This window comes from Hoplias malabaricus, chromosome Y (assembly GCF_029633855.1).
Source record: "Hoplias malabaricus isolate fHopMal1 chromosome Y, fHopMal1.hap1, whole genome shotgun sequence".
Lineage (NCBI taxonomy): Eukaryota > Metazoa > Chordata > Actinopteri > Characiformes > Erythrinidae > Hoplias > Hoplias malabaricus.
Window position 1 is genome coordinate 57,653,408 of NC_089820.1, and position 19,008 is coordinate 57,672,415.

Sequence of the window (19,008 nt, forward strand, 5' to 3'; positions counted from 1 at the left end):
TGTTAGTTGCGTATTAGCAGGATGTTAGCAGGGTGTTAGTAGCGTGTTAGTTGCGTGTTAGTAGCGTATTAGTAGTGTTAGTAGCGTGTTAGTAGCATGTTAGTAGCGTGTTAGTTGCGTGTTATTAGCGTGTTAGTATCGTGTTTTATAGAAAAGCAGAGACTCTGCCTGATGCAGCTTTAAAACAATGAGGAAGAAAATCCACATTAAAATCTCAACATTCCTTTAAAGGTTTGGTGAAAAATCAGATATTCACAGCTCCCCATTCTTTGAGCACAAATATAACTGACCTGCAGCTGAAGATTCACTACTGCATTATTTTAACTAAAATTAATGTCAGCAGAACTGCTTTCTGTGATACCAGGATGGAGTGATACAGTGGGGCAGTGATACAGTGGGGCAGTTTACCGTGGGACAGTGGGGCAGTGAGGTAGTGATACAGTGGGGCAGTGGGGCAGTGACACCATGGGGCAGTGAGGTAGTGACACTGTGGGGCAGTGATACAGTGGGGCAGTTTACCGCGGTACAGTGGGGCAGTGGGGCAGTTTACCGTGGGACAGTGGGGCAGTGGGGCAGTGACACAGTGGGCGCAGTGGTACCGCGGTGCAGTAAACCCTACACTCCTTATTACACTGTGCCCCATACTTGAGCCTGTAGCGAAATGATGATGTGGATTGATTCACTGTGGAAAAATGTGACACAGATGTGTTACAGCGGTGGTGAATGGAACCAGACGTCTCCCTATGGTCCATTTCCAAATGAATGAATATTAATAACCTACAGAACCGCTCTAAAAACAGTGCCTCAGGCTTCAGAGAGTGAATTCATAACCATTTCATGTTACACATAACATTACACACTCACACCGTATGTGAGGCACTTTCAGAGGCTTCAGACGCCTGGTTCCATTCACTTCCACTGGGAAAGACTCACTGCGTTTACAACCAAACCGTTAATATCTCAGAGTTAATGATGCAGGGGCTTGGACAAATGGGTTTAATAACAACAATCACCTTTATTATTATTATTACAGCTGCAAACTGTATTCTACAAACGGGTGAAGAGAATAAACAGCGCGTGCGTCACCTTCAACTTGTACCGAGAGAAGTGATTATGCTCTGGGATTATTCAGCTGTTTATAGAAGCCCCGCTGGTGGTAGGGCTTTCTTCATGAAGAATTAGCTTAATAAAGCTGCTAAAGAACAAAACAAACACGTTCAGAGCAGCTAACGTGGCGTATGCAGCGCTTGTTAAAATAGTTCTTAATTATAAGCCTATACAATATAGCAGTGTTCCTTAGGCGCTGGCTTTTCTCCTCGCTCTCACACACACACACACACACACACACAGCTCTGTGTAATCAAGCCACTTTCTCACTTTTTTTTTTTGCCTTTGAAATTGTTCCGTTTCATTTCCTCCTGACCTCCAAGACCCAATTTGGGGGAAAGCTTTTCCGTGTCTTAATTAGAGCGCACCGTTTATACAGTTAATTACACAGTGCAGCGCTCATTAGCATCTGTCTCCGCCGCTCACCAGGAACAAGCCCCTTCTAATGCGGCCGATCTGTGCCGCCGCTCGGCGCCAGACTCTCCGCTTTTCAGGTGCACTTTAAAAACATGGCACCGCCCGCATTAAAGCTGAGGATTAAAGAAAGAAAGAAGGGTGGGAGCTGAACTCCAAACGGATGTGAGGTCTGTGGAGTAAATCCACAGAGAGCAGCTCGGAGCTCAGAGCTGGAGTTTGGCACTTTCCATAGGAGCGGCACAGACGAGCTCTCATTAACGGCCTTATACCGCCACTCTTTTACAGCCACGGGCCTCGAGATGTGTGTGAAACTAATTTCAAAGTGTTTTTTGGCTTGGCTGGAGTCCGAGGACAGGTGCGGCTAAAAATAAGGCTTCTGCCAGTGGAATGGGCTCCATGAATGTGTCTGGTTTCTGAAAACTACACAAGCGCCTCCTACAAACGGCACAGGACCACACCCACAGATTAAACAGAGTCACACCCACTGTCAGGGCACAGCCTTGCCACTACACACACACACACACACACACACACACACACACACACACACACAGACCTCTTAAAGGAACACTAGGTAATAATTTTACCTCTGAGCAGTGATAGTGAGAATAGAGCTTCTGTCGATGCTACGCTGGGCTCAGCACTGCAGAAACTACACTTTGTAACTTTTGGAGGAGGGTAGGAAACCGCCCCTTCTCTCCCTTGATTTCATGACAGTGCTCTAACAGTGAATTACACTCTGCAACTGTAGGGGGAGCACAGAGGCTAAAATACCAGGTTGTACTTGTTTTGGTCCTCTCTCTATCTGTCTCTCTCTCTCTCTTTCACTCTCTTTCATTCTCTGTCTCTCTATCTCTCTCTCTTTCTCTCTGTCTCTCTCTTTCACTCTCTTTCATTCTCTGTCTCTCTCTCTCTCTCTCTCTCTCTTTCTCTCTGTCTCTCTCTTTCACTCTCTTTCATTCTGTCTCTCTTTCTCTCTCTTTCTCTCTGTCTCTCTTTCACTCTTTCATTCTCTCTCTTTCATTCTCTCTTTCTCTCTGTCTCTCTTTCTCTATTTCTCTCTCTTTCACTCTTTCATTCTCTCTCTCTCTGTCTCTCTTTCTCTCTTTCATTCTCTCTTTTACTCTCTTTCATTCTCTCTCTCTGTCCCTCTCTTTCACTCTCTTTCCTTCTCTCTCTCTCTCTCTCTCTCTCTCTCTCTCTCTGTCTCTCTCTTTCACTCTCTTTCATTCTCTCTCTCTCTCTCTCTCTCTCTCTCTCTCTTTCTGTCTCTCTCTTTCACTCTCTTTCATTATCTGTCTCTCTGTCTCTCTCTCTCTCTCTCTCTCTCTTTCTCTCTGTCTCTCTCTTTCACTCTCTTTCATTCTGTCTCTCTTTCTCTCTCTTTCTCTCTGTCTCTCTTTCACTCTTTCATTCTCTCTCTTTCATTCTCTCTTTCTCTCTGTCTCTCTTTCTCTATTTCTCTCTCTTTCACTCTTTCATTCTCTCTCTCTCTGTCTCTCTTTCTCTCTTTCATTCTCTCTTTTACTCTCTTTCATTCTCTCTCTCTGTCCCTCTCTTTCACTCTCTTTCCTTCTCTCTCTCTCTCTCTCTCTCTGTCTCTCTCTTTCACTCTCTTTCATTCTCTCTCTCTCTCTCTCTTTCTGTCTCTCTCTTTCACTCTCTTTCATTATCTGTCTCTCTCTCTGTCTCTCTTTCTCTCTTTCATTCTCTCTGTCTCTCTCTGTCTCTCTTTCATTCTCTTTCTTTGTCTCTGTCTCTCTTTATCTCTCTGTCTCTCTTTCTCTCTCTCTGTCTCTTTCTCTCATTTTCTTTGTCTCTTTCATTCTCTCTCTGTCTCTCTCTTTCTCTCTCTCTCTCTCTCTCTCTCTCTCTCTCTCTCTCTCTCTCTCTCTCTCTCTCTCTCTCTCGTTTATTTAAGACAACGGAGAGAACCCCAAACATTCAGAAGCACAAACTGAGATGAGGATGTTGCTCTATTCCTGCTCCATAGGTGGATAATATTGACTTATTTTTGCTGTTAAGGTGGAAATGTCTCCAAACTCGGGAAACGGCTAACTGCGTTAGCGACAGTGCTATAAAACAACTCGAGTTACACATGAGTTTCTGTGGAAATGCAAACAGTGAATAAAATCTTAGACTATTTACACTTACAACAGTGGTTTTTCTCCACCTTAAAGACACCATTCCACCTTAAAAGACGCAGAGATCCTGAACATAAACAACCCAGAGAGAATAGTTTTCCCACAATTGTAGATGTCCACTTTAACACTAATTCTAACTGCTGAGTTGAGTGTGTAGTTGAAAGTGGCAAAGTTGAGTTTACTAAAAACATCCATAGTGCACACTTAGCAATCACTGTGCACTACGTGGTGTGGAGGGAGTTATTTGAGTTTCAATATTTTAAGAAAAATGTTGGACAGTCTTGCAGCTGCAGCTTGGTACGACGTGTGTAGTCATAGCAACAGAAACGGCGTAGTATGTTGGTATTGTGTACTAGTTTTCTGCTGAACTCACGCTTTTGAAGTTAGTCCAATCAAAAACATGCATTTCTATTTTTGCTCCTTTTTATTTTACTACGTCATTTGAACACAGCAGCTGTGTGAACATTTAATGAGAAATGGATCAATAGAAACGCTCCAACTTTACTGTGAATCAAATCTTTCTACAGAGACTTTAATTGAAAGTTAAGAAGTTGTTTTCCTGTAAAGGTACTAGCTTTGGAGCTACGTGTTTGTCATTGGACACTGTATAGAGTTAATGTGCTGTACACCATGGGGACGCAGCCCTAGTGTTGCTTCAACCACACGCTGCTTGATTCACCTGCGAAGATCGACACCTGTGTGTCGTGATGTGGGCCTTACACACAGACATACACACATGGGTGTCTATCTGTTTGGTCTCATGACCATAGCGACCTAGCGGCCAATCAGCATTCACTCGACCCACAGCTGCACAGAGCGGATATCTGCGTGCGCCTGCGTGCGTCTGCGTGCTCCGCTGACCCCCGACTGACTGAGGTCTGGATCAGCGCAGAGGAATAAACCAGCCTTTACACACGGTTTCAGCACGTGCGGGAAATTCAGAGCAGAAAAAGACTTTTATCAAGAAATGAGAACAACATCGACTGCCGTTTACCTTCTGGAGAAATCCGCAGGGAGCCGCTGGCAGTCGATGGTGAATGAATATTTAAAATTCTCCACCTACATTTACAGCCGTGTGCAAAAGTTTGAGTTCCATTTTATGAAACTTAAGATGAAGCTCATAAAAAGAGAAGCGTGGAACAGAGAAGGCTCGGCTTCAAGGCTGAAGTATTTATATATAACCCTTTATTATCACAGTTTTACTCATTTATTATTAATCACTTTCTTATAATAAACTTCCCGAAGCATCAGCCCTGAGGCGTTCTCTCACGACGACCACGATGTACATCGTTTTAAAGAAAAACGCAAATAAATGACAGTCAGTCAGAGGACACTGTACATGATGTGATGGAGTCGGGTTGCCATGGCAACGTAACTGGATTTAACAGTGTCTGTGTTGTTGTTATAAAAGTGGAATGATAATAATGAAGGAGCCCAGGCTTCAGTCTCGGAGGAGGTTTCGGGGGCAGTGTGTATACTTGTGTCGCCATGGCGATGTCACGGAAACGTATAAGAAATTAAAAAGCACTTCTAATAATAATGGCTGTAATAAGTGATGCGTGTCACTCGGTCCTCATTGGCCGATATATTTTCTCGTGTGTTTTGGATTAACGTTGTGAGCGGTGAAGACTAACAGGTGTGAAATGTCACCTCTTCTCCAGGCAGGTGTTTCTATCCCTGTCTTTTTTTCTCTCCTCCATCTCTCCTGAGAGCGAGGGATTAGGTCTCACAGTGAGATCAGGCCTGCTGTTAAACAGCCTGCTGACAGCAGGAAGGAATTAAAGGAAGGAGGAGACGATGTATCTGGGACAGAGAGATGCTTTACATGACCCAGAGAGAGAGAGAGAATGACAAAGACAGAAGGCAAGAGAGAGAAAGGGAGGCAAGGGAAAGAAAAAAATTAGCATGAAAGTAAAAAGAAAAGTGTGAGAGGGAGAGATTTATAGAGAGGAACAGAGATGTGAATATGAGGGGGAAGAGAGAAGTATGAGAGAGTGATAAATGGAAAAACGAGGAGTGAAATGGAGGAAGAAGTCGAGAGAGCGGTGGGGAGGGGGTAAAAGAGAAAAAGAAAGAGACACGGGAGGAAAGGGCAGGGCACAGGGAAGATGGAGGATGGAAAAAGAGAAAAAAGAAAAGATGAGGAAGAAACAGAAAGAGAAATAAGAGCTAAGAGCAATGAGTAAAAACGGAGAAGAAAGAGAACAGAGTGAAAACGGCTAAAGACCAGAGCTTCTGCTCCTCGCTCCTCACTGCTGTGCGCTCGGGGTCGGGGTGAACAGCGAGCGGCTCATTATCATTTAAAGGAACAGGTGCTGAAAGCGGGCGTTCTGAACAGGGCTGTTTACACAGGGGGAGAACACTGCTGTGGGGTTTGTACCAAAGCAGGTCACAGACGTTTCATGAAGAAACAGAGCTGTGTTCCACTGTGGAGTCGAGGGGTGGAATATCTCTCTTTTAACAACTATATTCCTACACTACTTTAAACTAGAGCTCCTTAAATCCTTTGTAAACCACACAGAGCCTGTTTAATCCGGGCCGACACCGGTCCAGTCAGATGCTCGTCGTGATGCAGGACGCAGGGCACTGATGCAGTGTGATTAACGGCCGAGGGAAGCGTCAGCAGAAGACGTGCAGTTGTCCGGTTTGTTTAAGGAGCCTTTAACGGCGAACGACACTCGGGACGTCCGTCCAAGTTCAGAACGTCTAAATCTGCCAGACTCGATGAGGCAGCGGGGTCTATAAATACTCTCTGCGGAATAAGCAGCTCTAATGGAGCTCTAGTTCATTCGGGTTCATGGAGCACTGGCCGGTTCTGCGGTCAGGCAGGAGACCAGCGGTGTTTACGAGAGTGGCCAGTGATTGAGTTTCTGCGGCGTTTAGTGGAAGAGATGTAAATAAAGTCGTTCAGAGTGGTTTGATTATGGAGAAACTCTGGTTTCTTTACAGTGGTGGTGATGGTAACCAGACGTCCCATTGTCTACAACATAAATCTGAGTTGTTATAAGGGAGAAAGGCAATTTAACCACCAACTGCACCTTGGGTACCGCTTCAGGGTCTGTGTGTGTCTGTGTGTCTGTATCTGTGTCTGTGTGTGTGTCTGCCTGTGTGTGTGTGTGTCTGAGTCCTAATAAGTTACACTGTAAACACAGAACATTAAAATATTTTGTTTATAGGATGGTGATGATGGTAAAGACGTGGAAAATGTGGGAAAACTCTCTCTCACAACTTTCTGTGTAATTTATTGCAAATTTTTGTCAAAGACCGTGACTAATACTAACAAGATATAGTGTATATTCATGTGTTTAATTATTTTTCTCTCTCCTCCTCTCTCTCTCCCTCTGTGTCTCTCTCTCACTCTCTCTCCTCCTCTCCTCTCACTGTCTCTCTCCTCCTCTCTTCTCCGTCTCTCTTCTCCTCTCTCTCTCTCTCTCCCTCTCTCTTTCTCTCCTTTCTCTCTCTGTCTCTCTCTCTCCCTTTCTCCTTTCTCTTTCTTTCTTTCTTACTTTCTCTCTCTATTTCTCTCTATCTCTCTCTCTCTCTTTCTCTCATGTCTCTCTCTCTCTTTCTCACCTTTCTCTCTCTCTCTCTCTCTCAGGTGGAGAAGTTTAAACAGGACCCGTGTCCGTACACGTGTCTGCACTCTGTGTTTAACGTTCACACCGGAGATGAGATTTATACGTACGAGCAGTTCAGCCACCTTCAGGTAATTCACCCTTCTTCTTTTACATCCCTCCCTCCACAGCTCTGAGCTCTGCTCCAAACAGGGACCGGGCGTGAAGTGAAGGTCACGGTGTTAGAGCGACGGCGATGTTTCTCCCGGCTGTGTGCTGAGAGGACTCCTCTGGGACGGCGCTGCCTCATTATCTCCTATAGATTGAGAGGAGTCTGAGCCCTGCTGAGTTTAAGGCTATCGACTCGCCGCTGCTTGTTGCATGTTCTCGGATCGATTCAGCACGAGTGCATCGTCTTTAAGCTCCAGAAAGGCTGTGTGTTTGGGGAGCAAACCTTAAGATTAGCTCTGAGACAGATACGCTTTCTCAGATCCATTCATACGCACTTCAGGAATGAGGAAAAGGCATGTGTGAGGAGGTGTTCTAGAACACACTCGTTCCCACCTTCGGGGTTTTCGAAAGCATATCCGTCCACAGGTAAACTCCAAACGACTCGTAGACATTCTCCTGAGCTCTCGAGACCATCTGGAGACAGTGACGTGAGAAGCTGCGACTCCCATTAAATTCAGACTCCCTCGGTCAATTAGCTGGTGCTGGACTTTCACATTCCACTTTAAAAATCCGGCCACATATATCTGGGGTTTATTTAGTCAGTGCTTTATTCTGTTATTCTTATGCATTAGGGTCTGTGTGAGAGTGGCAGTTAAATGTCAGTGTTCCGGAAAGTTCCGCCATTCATTTCCTATGAGGGGACCATGTCCTGTTTGAATGGGCGCTGTACAAAAACCCCACGTTGCAACCTCAAAACGTTCACTTTGTACGAGAAAGAACTCTTTGGTGATTGATTTGGTGCCAGAACTGTAAATCCCACAAACATTTTAAAGAAAGGTGTGCTCACCCGGTCAAAAATTACATTGAAGTCAAAACCTCTACCATGAAGTGATTTCATATTTATAGGTGCTAGAAAGGGGAGGTTTCCCCACCATTTAAAGTTAAAATGAAGTTTCTAGGTGAAAGTATAAGGATTTTACAAGAAAATGTTTAGCCAAAAAAAGCCTATTCAAAAAGACAGCTGAGTTAGAGTGGATTATGACATCACCCACTCTAGCCGGCCCCCATTCAGATGAATGGAGGGATATTGAAGAAGGGATGAAACAAGACGGATGAGTGCGATCGGTCTGAAACTTGACGTGGTGGGTCCCAGTGTGTCCCAAGTCTCACAGTGTGAAATCTCATGGTCATAGCTTGAAAATGGACCGAGTTAGAGCAGGTTGAAATATGGGAATAATTCCCACTTTCGAAGCTCATATTCCGAAATCCGCAAGTCGGATTGCTCCAAAAGCATGTAACCTCTCTCTCTCTCTCTTTGTGTCTCTCCCTCTGTCTCTCCCTCTGTTTCTGTCTCTCTCTCTCTCTCTCTCCTTTCTGTCTCACTCCTTTCTCTCTCTCTCTCTCTCTCTCCTTTCTGTCTCACTCCTTTCTCTCTCTCTCTCTCTCTCTCTCCTTTCTGTCTCACTCCTCTCTCTCTCTCTCTCTCTCTCTCTCTCTCTCTGTCTCTCTCCTTGCTCTCTCTCTCTCTCTCTCGCCTTGCTCTCTCTCTCTCCTTTCTGTCTCTCTCTCTCTCTCCTTTCTGTCTCACTCCTTTCTCTCTCTCTCTCTCTCTCTCTCCTTTCTGTCTCACTCCTCTCTCTCTCTCTCTCTCTCTCTCTCTCTGTCTCTCTCCTTGCTCTCTCTCTCTCTCTCTCTCTCTCTCTCTCGCCTTGCTCTCTCTCTCTCTCCTTTCTGTCTCTCTCTCTCTCTCTCCTTGCTCTCTGTCTCTCTCTTTGCTCTCTGTCTCTCTCTCTCTCTCTCTCTCTCTCTCTCTCGCTGCAGATTGATGCTGTATCTCTGTTCCTCCTCTACTTGGTGGAGATGATTTGTTCTGGGCTCCAGATCATCTACAACACTGATGAGGTACTGAATAAGATCCCACACAGCCCTAGAGTGAGAGAGAGAGAGAGTGTGTGTGTGTGTGTGTATGTGTGTCTATGTGTGTGTGTGTGGGCGCGGGACAGTATGTGTGGTAATGCTACTGTGTCTGTGGTAATGTGCAAGTGTGTGCTTTCGCAGGGGATTGTGTGTATGGTAATGTTGACCTGCAGGCGTTCTAGCACAAATTTGTGGTGGGTGGGTAATATCATGGCTCTGGACCAGCCATTGTCACACACTGTCAGCTGTTGAAATGGCTGTAAAAGAATAGTCAGTGGGGACAGGATGTTGCCAACGAAGCATGTTTTCCTGCCAACTCCTCGCCTTTAACTCACTGCCACTGGCTCGTGTGTGTGTTGTTTGGCCACAAGCTGGTTCCTAAAGCATCCTCCCGGAGGAGTACATGGCCGTGGAGATAATATCCCGTGTAAAACCATGCTGTAATTTAACCCCCAGTCTGGAGTTATTGTTTTTTGCTGTCGGTTTGATTCCTGTCACATATTTGTCTGACAGAGGTTTACAGATGTGCGCAGATGCATTCTCACAGCCTTGGAGAGGCTTTACAGAACAATGCTGGAAAACCCCAGCCAAGCCAAAGAGGAACAGTACCACACAACTCAAGATTAAGACTGGTGCCCACCAACCCACACACTGTGAAACTGTGAAAGATCCCTCAGTCAGTTTTCTGTGCGCTGCCTGAGTCTGAAAACACGGGATAAAACGAGTCGTTCTGATTCTGCTTCGCTTCTGACGTCGAGTGCAGAGACTTTAGAATGGCCCCGCCCCCTCGTCTGAGTCTGTCCAATCACAGTGCAGGACCCGCGTTAATGTGGGAGCAAAAATACGAGGTTAAATGCAGCTGAAAGAAAGAGAACAGAGCGGAAAAGGCTGAAAACCAGAGCTTCTGCTCCTCGCTCCTCACTGCTGTGCGCTCGGGGTCGGGGTGAACAGCGAGCGGCTCATTATCATTTAAAGGAACAGGGCTGTTTAGACAGGGGGAGAATGCTGCTGTGGTGTTTGATCTTTGTGGGTGTTTAGCAGTTAGATTAGATCAGTAAATGGATGGATCGGCTGCAGTAAGGGGCCCATGCTTTGTGTTTTCGAGAGCGGAGCTATAATAGTTGTTTAATCTCTCGCTCTGTTCGCCCCGCGGCCCTCGTGGAAATCGCAGGACTTCATTAAACCTGTGTTTTATTCCTACAGCGCGCTCTCGGGGAGATTTACTCAGGGTCCCTCTGCTGTGGACGCGGCGTCCGTGGAATAATTGCAACTTCTGTTTATCCCGTGGTGTTGTTTGGCTTTATCTTCAGAACGAGAATTCCTCCACTGCGCTCACTTCGAGAGGCAATTACTGTTTACACGCGCTTTGTTTACGGTACCACAGCTTCACCCGGCCTTATAAACACCAACAGACTGCCAGCCCTGCCTTTGTTTAGGGGGGTTCCGTGCCGTTTTACCAGACAAACCTTAATTGGCGTGTTTAAACAGAGCCCAGTGGGTCGCGTAACACAATTTAAAAAGCTCGATGTTAAATCAGCAAAGCAGTCCCTGCATTTCTCAGCAGACGGTAGAGAAACGGAAGGGAAAGGGAGATCGGGCCGCTCATTTCTGCCCAGTAGCTTCCACTGAATTGTTTTTGTGTTTATTCTCATTATAGAAACATTGGCTCTTTCCTTGTGTCTCCTCTGCTTCCCCTGCAGGCTGCCTGGAGTACATCTGTGTGGCCACTTTATCAGAAACCCCTCTCTACATGGTGTACTGTAGCTCATCCGATGTTAGTGTTCTCTGGACCATTCGGAGCGATACGTTTCTGACCACAGAGACCCTTCTGTTTGGATGTGAGCGGCACGGTGGCTTAGTTTGGGTGGAGCTTCCGTGTTCTCCCTGTGTCTGTGTGGGTTTCCCCCGAAGTGTTGATTGCACTTGGGTTTCTAGAAAGGCGCTATTTATTAATGTTAAATAAAATAAATTAAAAATGTAGTTGCCTGGGGATGGCAGTCCAGATTAGCAGGGGATGTCTATGTGTGTGTGTGTGTCATGCACACACACACACACCCCTACAGTTTCAGAGTCATTGTTATGTAATGATATGAGTCTGCTCTATTGCACCAATCAGCCGTTAGATTAAATCACCACCTTTTTTTCTGCACTCACTCTCCATTCTCTCAGCTCCACTGACCACACAGGAGCACTTTGTAGATCTACGATTACAGACTGTAGCCCGTCTGTTGCTCTGCATACTTGGTTAGCCCCCTTTCACCCTGTTCTTCAGTGGCCAGGACCCACAAAAGCCCCCCTGAGAGCATGTGTTCTGGTTGGAGTGGATCAGACACGGCAGCTGCTGGAGTTTTAAACATTTTCTGAGCCACTGCTGGACAAAGGGAGAGCGAGCAAGAGGACTCATTGCGTGTGTGTTTCTGTGTGCAATTACACGTTAAAACAGGAGCGCAGCCCACGAGGAAAACGGAGAAAAATGGAGGAAAACAGAGAACATAGAGGCACCTCGGGGCCGAGTGTTCATTAAGATCCTGTTGAACTCCATGCATTAATCATTCGATTCCAGTCTAAAATAAAACAACAGCAGCAGCCCGTCCCTGCTCTCTACAGTTCTCCTTTTCTTCCATAGCTTCTTATCCCTCCGTTCTTGTTTTCTGCCCCATTTTAACGTGCTTTAGGGGCTCTCGGTTTTGCAGTGTGTTAAATTAAAGCCCGTGTCAGTCACTACTCCCCTGGCACAAGCACATTTCCCCACTTTCTGCGCCTCCAAAAGTCATCATTCTTTACGCTACTCGTTTTTTCCCCTGGCCTGTTTCCTTGTGTGTGTGTGTGTGTGTGTGTGTGTGTGTGTGTGTGTGTGTGTGTGTGTGTTTAGGGGGTGGGGGTCCCACGATGCTCTGGGCTTCCAGCAGCGCCGATACCACCCACACCAGTGATGAATTACCCGAGTTACTGGAAGACACAGAGCTGTAGATCATTACTCAGGCCTGAATCTTAGGGGTAAATAAGGCGGATGCTGAACACACACCGGACTAATGTTAATGTATGGGCCAATGCCAAACCAGGAAGAGCTCAGTGGAAATCAGCATCGTTCAGGAACTAACATCCAATCAGAACCTAGTACCAACCTGTGACCTGTCTGATACACACTTACACTGATACAAATGTCATAGCACTTCATGTAACACTTCTGTGGCCGTGAAAACACACACACACACACACACACAAAACCCAGGACTCTCAGGCAGACATCCCCAACACACTTGCTCAATGTGGATGTTGAGGGAGGATAAAGCACTGTTCCTTCACTCCCCCTCCCCCATTTTTACAGCCTGTCATTGGGAGCGAATCGGCAACTTTCCGCTCACATCCCCCTTTTCCATTAGACTACAGCTGCCCCAGTTATTTATTTATGTGTGGAATCAAATGTCACGGTGTTCTTTTCTTTTTTAAACTTTAATGAATTCTTTCAAAATCGAGAGTCATAAATTATACAGGGTTCAATATTTTAAAAAGTTTAGGAGCAGTGCAATCGTAATAAAAGAGAAATAATACCCTCAAACTCAACATGTCCCCAGAAGAACGTTCCTGAGAAGTGCTAATTAGTGATGCCGCAGTGTATGATGGGAGTTTCGGGTCGTTCTCACTGGCGAGTCGTTATTTTGGGCGAAGCGTGAACAACATCCAGGGCCTTTAACCGTTCTTGAGCAGTGGGACATGACCTTCATCTGTGGACGTTCACGTAAAGCAGGAGCACAGGAACGCACACTGAGAGGGAGTATGTGGTAGACGTCCCGGCCCGAGTTCACTCCGAACCAGGGGTGGGTGTAATATTGTGGTATGGCGGTGTGTGTGACAGTAGCACGGTGGCGTGACAGTGACGTCCCTACTGTACAGCTCCAGGGCCCAGGGTTTGACCCTCGCCTCAGGTCAGTGTCTGTGTGGAGTCGTGTTGCCCCGTGCCCTGCCGCCTGGTCAGTTTGTTCCTGGTGCCGATCCCGAACTCCGCTGGAATGGTAGGGTTACTTCAGGAGGAGCATCTGGAGTGAAAGCCCTGTCGGGTCAGCGGTGTGGATCAGTCGATCCTCTCTGCCGACCCCTTAGAAGCTGAAAGTTGAACATAAAGAAGAGCAGAAAGAAAACTAAAGAAACAGGGGTGTGTTGGTAAGTGGAGAAACACACACAAGCATGTCAGTGACTGGGTTCTTTATTGTGTGTGTGTGTGTGTGTGTGTAGGTGTCATTCATCCAGAACCTTGTGTTTTGTGTGGAGAGAGCGTATCGTGTGCCGGATTTTGGGATGTGGGAGAGAGGGAGCAAATACAACAACGGCAGCACAGAGCTCCACTCCAGGTGAGTCTCACACACCTCCGCACACTTTACCGTCTCCTCTGGATTCATATGTTATTCAAGGGTTTGGTTTCGTCAGAGTCATCGGCTGGGCTTAATGCCCTGTCTGTCTGTCTGTCTGTCTGTGTCTGTCTGTGTCTGTCTGTGTGTCTGTCTGTGTGTGTGTCTGTGTGTGTGTCTGTGTGTGTCTGTCTGTGTGTGTGTCTGTCTGTGTCTGTCTGTCTGTGTCTGTCTGTGTGTGTTTGTGTGTGTGTCTGTCTGTGTGTCTGTGTGTGTGTGTGTATGTGTCTGTGTGTGTGTCTGTCTGTGTGTGTGTCTGTCTGTGTGTCTGTGTGTGTGTGTGTGTCTGTCTGTGTGTGTGTCTGTGTGTGTGTCTGTCTGTGTGTGTGTCTGTCTGTCTGTCTGTGTCTGTCTGTGTGTGTGTATTTGCCTGTGTGTGTGTGTTTACCTGGAGATGGTTGAACCACCTAGAACCACAGCAAGAGGCGGTGAAATGGATAAATGTCTCAAAATGGCGTCAATTTCATCAACTGCACAAACCAAAGTGGATCCGCTGCAGAGAGAAGTCATTAGGCGGTGTGTCCTCTGTTCGTTGTTTTTTAGCGCACTCTGTTCCATCGTGGCACGATTATTGTCACATCACGCCCTCTGTTTGGTTTATTTAGGTGCCTTTGGTTCGTCTTCTGTTCTTTTAGAAACACACTCAAACACACACAAGACACTAGGGGTCATTTGTCATCATTCACCTCTACACCACACCACACCACACCACACCACACCACAGCTTGTGTAGTCTCCACAGTGAAGTAGTGAACAGCAGAGGACACACATGAGCCTAAAGTCACCGTGCCCAATGCCAAGAGTCAGCCAGAGCGGTATAACACACTCTTTTGTGAGCGATGGGATGAGCTTGGGTAGTGTTTGTGATCCAGAACCAATCATGCAATATCAGTACCATCAGTTCTTTACAGCAATGTTCCGGCATGTAATATAACCCTTCCCCAGAGAGTAGAAGCTATTTCAAAGCTTAAACAATGTTCGCTTTCACACGTTTGGTCTAAAGAGTGGGTCATAACAGAGGAAAGCAGCTCGCTCCAGGATCTGATGGAGACGCTGATGTTCTTCTTTCCCCTCCACTGGGTCGGACTTAAATAGAGGGAAGGATTCACACTCACCGGGGCTTCATATCAGCTCCGACCAGAAACCACCCTCATTGAGAGGCCTCGCTCCCTATTAAAAACACGTATAATGTCCTTTTTAATGGAGCGCGGTAAATAAAAAGCCTCTCCAGCGCTGCTTCAGGCCCCGAGTCGGGCTGAGCTCAATAAGGATTCTCTCCATCAACCTGCTGCTTATCTCCAGACCACAACGCATCTCCTCCGAGAGGCAATTAGAGTATCGACCGCTTCGCTCCGGTTTAAAAGCCTAAAGAAAATATCACATTCAACGTTTCAGCCGAAGAGGCCGAGCAGCTCCAAGCAAAGCAGTTCAGCAAAGCGTTACTTTGTGTTTTAAAAATAAAAGTTGTGTAAAGGTCCGTCAATGGAGCGATAGATCAGCTCCAACATGCTTCAGCCCGTATACAAACACTTACCCTCTGTTCACAGATTCTCCCCAAGGGAACACAGTTAATAAAACGTCTGTGACCTGCTTTGGTCCAAACCCCACGAGCCCCACAGCAGTGTTCTCCCCCTGTGTAAACAGCCCCTGTTCAGAACGCCCGCTTTCAGCACCTGTTCCTTTAAATGATAATGAGCCGCTCGCTGTTCACCCCGACCCCGAGCGCACAGCAGTGAGGAGCGAGGAGCAGAAGCTCTGGTTTTTAGCCGTTTACGCTCCGTTCTTATTTCTCCGCACTCGTTGTGTCTGTTTTGCTGCATTTAACCTCATCTTTGCGCTCTCACGTAAACGTGGGTCCAGCGCTGTGATTGGACAGACTCAGACGAGGGGGCGGGGCCATTCTAAAGTCTCTTTTCTTTACATCAGAATGGAGCAGAATCAGAACGACTCGTTTTGTCTCATACTTTCTGACTTTTCAAGGCAAAGAAAACGGACATGGTGGTCTTGTTTCACAGTGTGTGGGTTGGTGGCCTCCAGATTCCCAGACTCTGAACTGTTCCATTTAATGAATTAATTGTTAATATAAATGAAGCCAGGTCTACACTGTAGACGGATGTTTACACACCACACTCCTCACAGACAGTCACCCGGAGGAAACCCACGCAGACACAGAGAGAACACACCACACTCCTCACAGACAGTCACCCGGAGGAAACCCACGCAGACACAGAGAGAACACACCACACTCCTCACAGACAGTCACCCGGAGGAAACCCACGCAGACACAGAGAGAACACACCACACTCCTCACAGACAGTCACCTGGAGGAAACCCACGCAGACACAGGGAGAACACACCACACTCCTCACAGACAGTCACCCGGAGGAAACCCACGCAGACACAGAGAGAACACACCACACTCCTCACAGACAGTCACCCGGAGGAAACCCACGCAGACACAGGGAGAACACACCACACTCCTCACAGACAGTCACCCGGAGGAAACCCACGCAGACACAGAGAGAACACACCACACTCCTCACAGACAGTCACCCGGAGGAAACCCACGCAGACACAGGGAGAACACACCACACTCCTCACAGACAGTCACACTGTAGGTGGATGTTTCAAAGCCTGATTTGGTCATCTTTAGTCTAAACTCCACTCGACTCAATTTTATCCTCGTTGCACATACACACAGAGGACACACAGGGCCTTACTGACCTGAGTAGGTCTAATGGGGAATTTAAAATGCTGAGAAAGGTCCACCAGCCAATAATATCCACACAAGAACATCTCTGTCCATTCATGAAGGGCTAGAGGACGCAGAACACAAGCTGTGCGTCAGCAGACTGTGCCCCAGCCTCTGACTGTCCACCAGCAAGGCAGGGCTCCCTGATAAAGTGGGCAGGGAGTACATTTACTTTAAAAATGCATGATCACGGAGGGCATTTACGGCTTTAAAAGCTCTGAATGGCTTGGAGTTAATGTTAGTACATGTGCATTACTGCGGACTTCTCTACCGTGACCATGTGGAGCTGCTGTAGTGGAGCACTACAGTGGACGAGAGAGTATGGGCAGGAGGCCAGAGAGCGAGCGAGGGAGGAGGTGATAAATGCCTTCCTGCTTTAGCCTTAAATCATCATACTCCGGCCCCGAACAAAGAAAATGGAAGTCGTTTTGCTGCCGTGTGACTCTTCACTTACAGATTACACTGACACCGTGCCAGCGAGCCTTCAGAGGCCTTTCAGCGGCTCGCTCTCGTCTGAGTCGAGACGACACCGGCTGAATATTAACTGATCTGCGCTGAGGTACATCAGACTTTAATGAGGAATGATTGGCTATTGTTTGCTTTAGAGTTTCCTCTATTCCTCTATTTACAGCATCATATTCGGTAAAAAATATGTGAGTTCTGACTTTGAACAACACATTTACGCAGAACGACACCAAAACAACACCAGAACGACAACATATTTTAGGTTATTACTTCTTGAAAGCCACCATCAAGGTAGTGCAGGGCGATGTGAGCGTAAATCAATATCACAATTAATAGTGGGCGGCACGGTGGCTTAGTGGTGAGCACGTTCGCCTCTCAGCGCTGGGATCTTGGGTACAAGTCCCATCTGGGTGGAGTTTCCATGTTCTCCCTGTGTCTGCGTGGGTTTTCTCCGGGGGCTCCGGTTTCCTCCCACAGTCCAAACACATGGAGGGTAGGTGAATGGGCTTCTCTAATAACTGTCCTGGTGTGAATGTGTGTGTGCCCAGATATGGATTGGCGCTCTGTCCTGGGTGAAGCCCTAGTGCCCGATGCAGTCCTCCAGGTGGACGAGGTCGTTCCTGGTCGAGAGTACGCTCCACGTTTGGCTGCTGCTTCTCGCCAGTGTGTGTGTGGATTGAGCGTTCTGAGCAGTGTGGATTGTAAAGCGTCCTTGGGTGTCTAGAAAAGCGCTATATAAGTGTAAAGATTGTACATTTTAACACAGTTATGATTATTCATTCAGTCATTCATTATCTGTAACCCTTATCCTGTTCAGGCTCGCGGTGGGTCCAGAGCCTACCTGGAGTCATTAGGTGCAAGGCGGGAATACACCCTGGAGGGGGCGCCAGTCCTTCACAAGGCAACACGGACAAACAAAAACACTCACATCTAAGGACACTTTTTGAGTCGCCAATTGACCTACCAATGTGTGTTTTTCGACTGTGGGAGGAAACCGGAGCACCCGGAGGAAACCCACACAGACACAGGGAGAATACACCACACTCCTCACAGACAGTCTTCTTTTTGTTCATTGTCATCTTAATTAAAGTTAAAACACATAAAAGATGCTGTGTTTTTCTTTGGTACAAGTTGCTTGGGTGGCTCGGTCGGTCTCAGTGTTTAGGTTCTCCTCCATGTTGCTTCCATGTGGCAGATAGGGGCAAAATCATGTGACTACAGCCTGGTAGTGTGGTTTTAAAGAGACAGTACATGAACACAGTGTTCATAACAAATATGACATAACAGAATAATAACATTAACAGAATAATAATAATAATAATAATAATAATGATATAATCAATGTAGACAAAATTGTGTTGATTAGAAGTTCAGAATTTCAATTTTGTTCAATCTTCAATTAATTGTCCAGCCCTAGACGAGGTCAGGTTTTTCCAGTGTGAAGGTGGTCCTGTAGCACGTCAAAGGAGACCAGCATCGCCTCAGAAATCGATTGCAGGATTTATAGTGTCTCTTTTGGTTCAAACGTTATCAACACAAAGTTCAACAGTTTTGTTGTTCCTTACAGACTCCACCAGATATATAATATGGTAAATAATGTGGTCGTTTGTGTATTTACGTGGTCGGTGACGTCGTAATACTCGTGGGTAACAAAGTCTGTGTATTTACTGTGTGAGAGTTTTCATGGTGTCAGGGTCACTCTGGGTCCATCACCGGGCTACACACACTCACCCAGTCTCTCTCTCTCTCTCTCTCTCTCACACACTCAACCTCTCTCTCTCACTCACTCACTCACCCAGTCTCTCTCTCTCTCACACACACACACACACACTCACCCTGTCTCTCTCTCTCTCTCTCTCTCTCTCTCTCTCTCTCTCTCACAAACACACACACTCACCCTCTCTCTCTCTCACAAACACACACACTCACCCTCTCTCTCTCTCACAAACACACACACTCACCCTGTCTCTCTCTCACAAACACACACAATCACCCTGTCTCTCTCTCACAAACACACACACTCACCCTGTCTCTCTCTCACAAACACACACACTCACCCTGTCTCTCTCTCACAC

At 46.7% G+C, this 19,008-nt stretch overlaps 1 protein-coding gene across 6 annotated transcripts in view; it reads left to right on the forward strand.

Moving 5' to 3' along the window:
• The window catches only part of LOC136677984 (phosphorylase b kinase regulatory subunit beta-like), a 113,617-nt gene that overhangs the window by 12,982 nt on the left and 81,627 nt on the right, over nt 1-19,008 (forward strand). For all 6 annotated transcript variants that reach the window (XM_066655720.1, XM_066655721.1, XM_066655718.1 and 3 more), the window contains 3 exons: nt 7,267-7,374; nt 9,215-9,295; nt 13,544-13,659. In XM_066655720.1, coding sequence (XP_066511817.1) covers nt 7,267-7,374; nt 9,215-9,295; nt 13,544-13,659 — 305 coding nt within the window. The remainder of the gene's footprint in view (nt 1-7,266; nt 7,375-9,214; nt 9,296-13,543; nt 13,660-19,008) is intronic.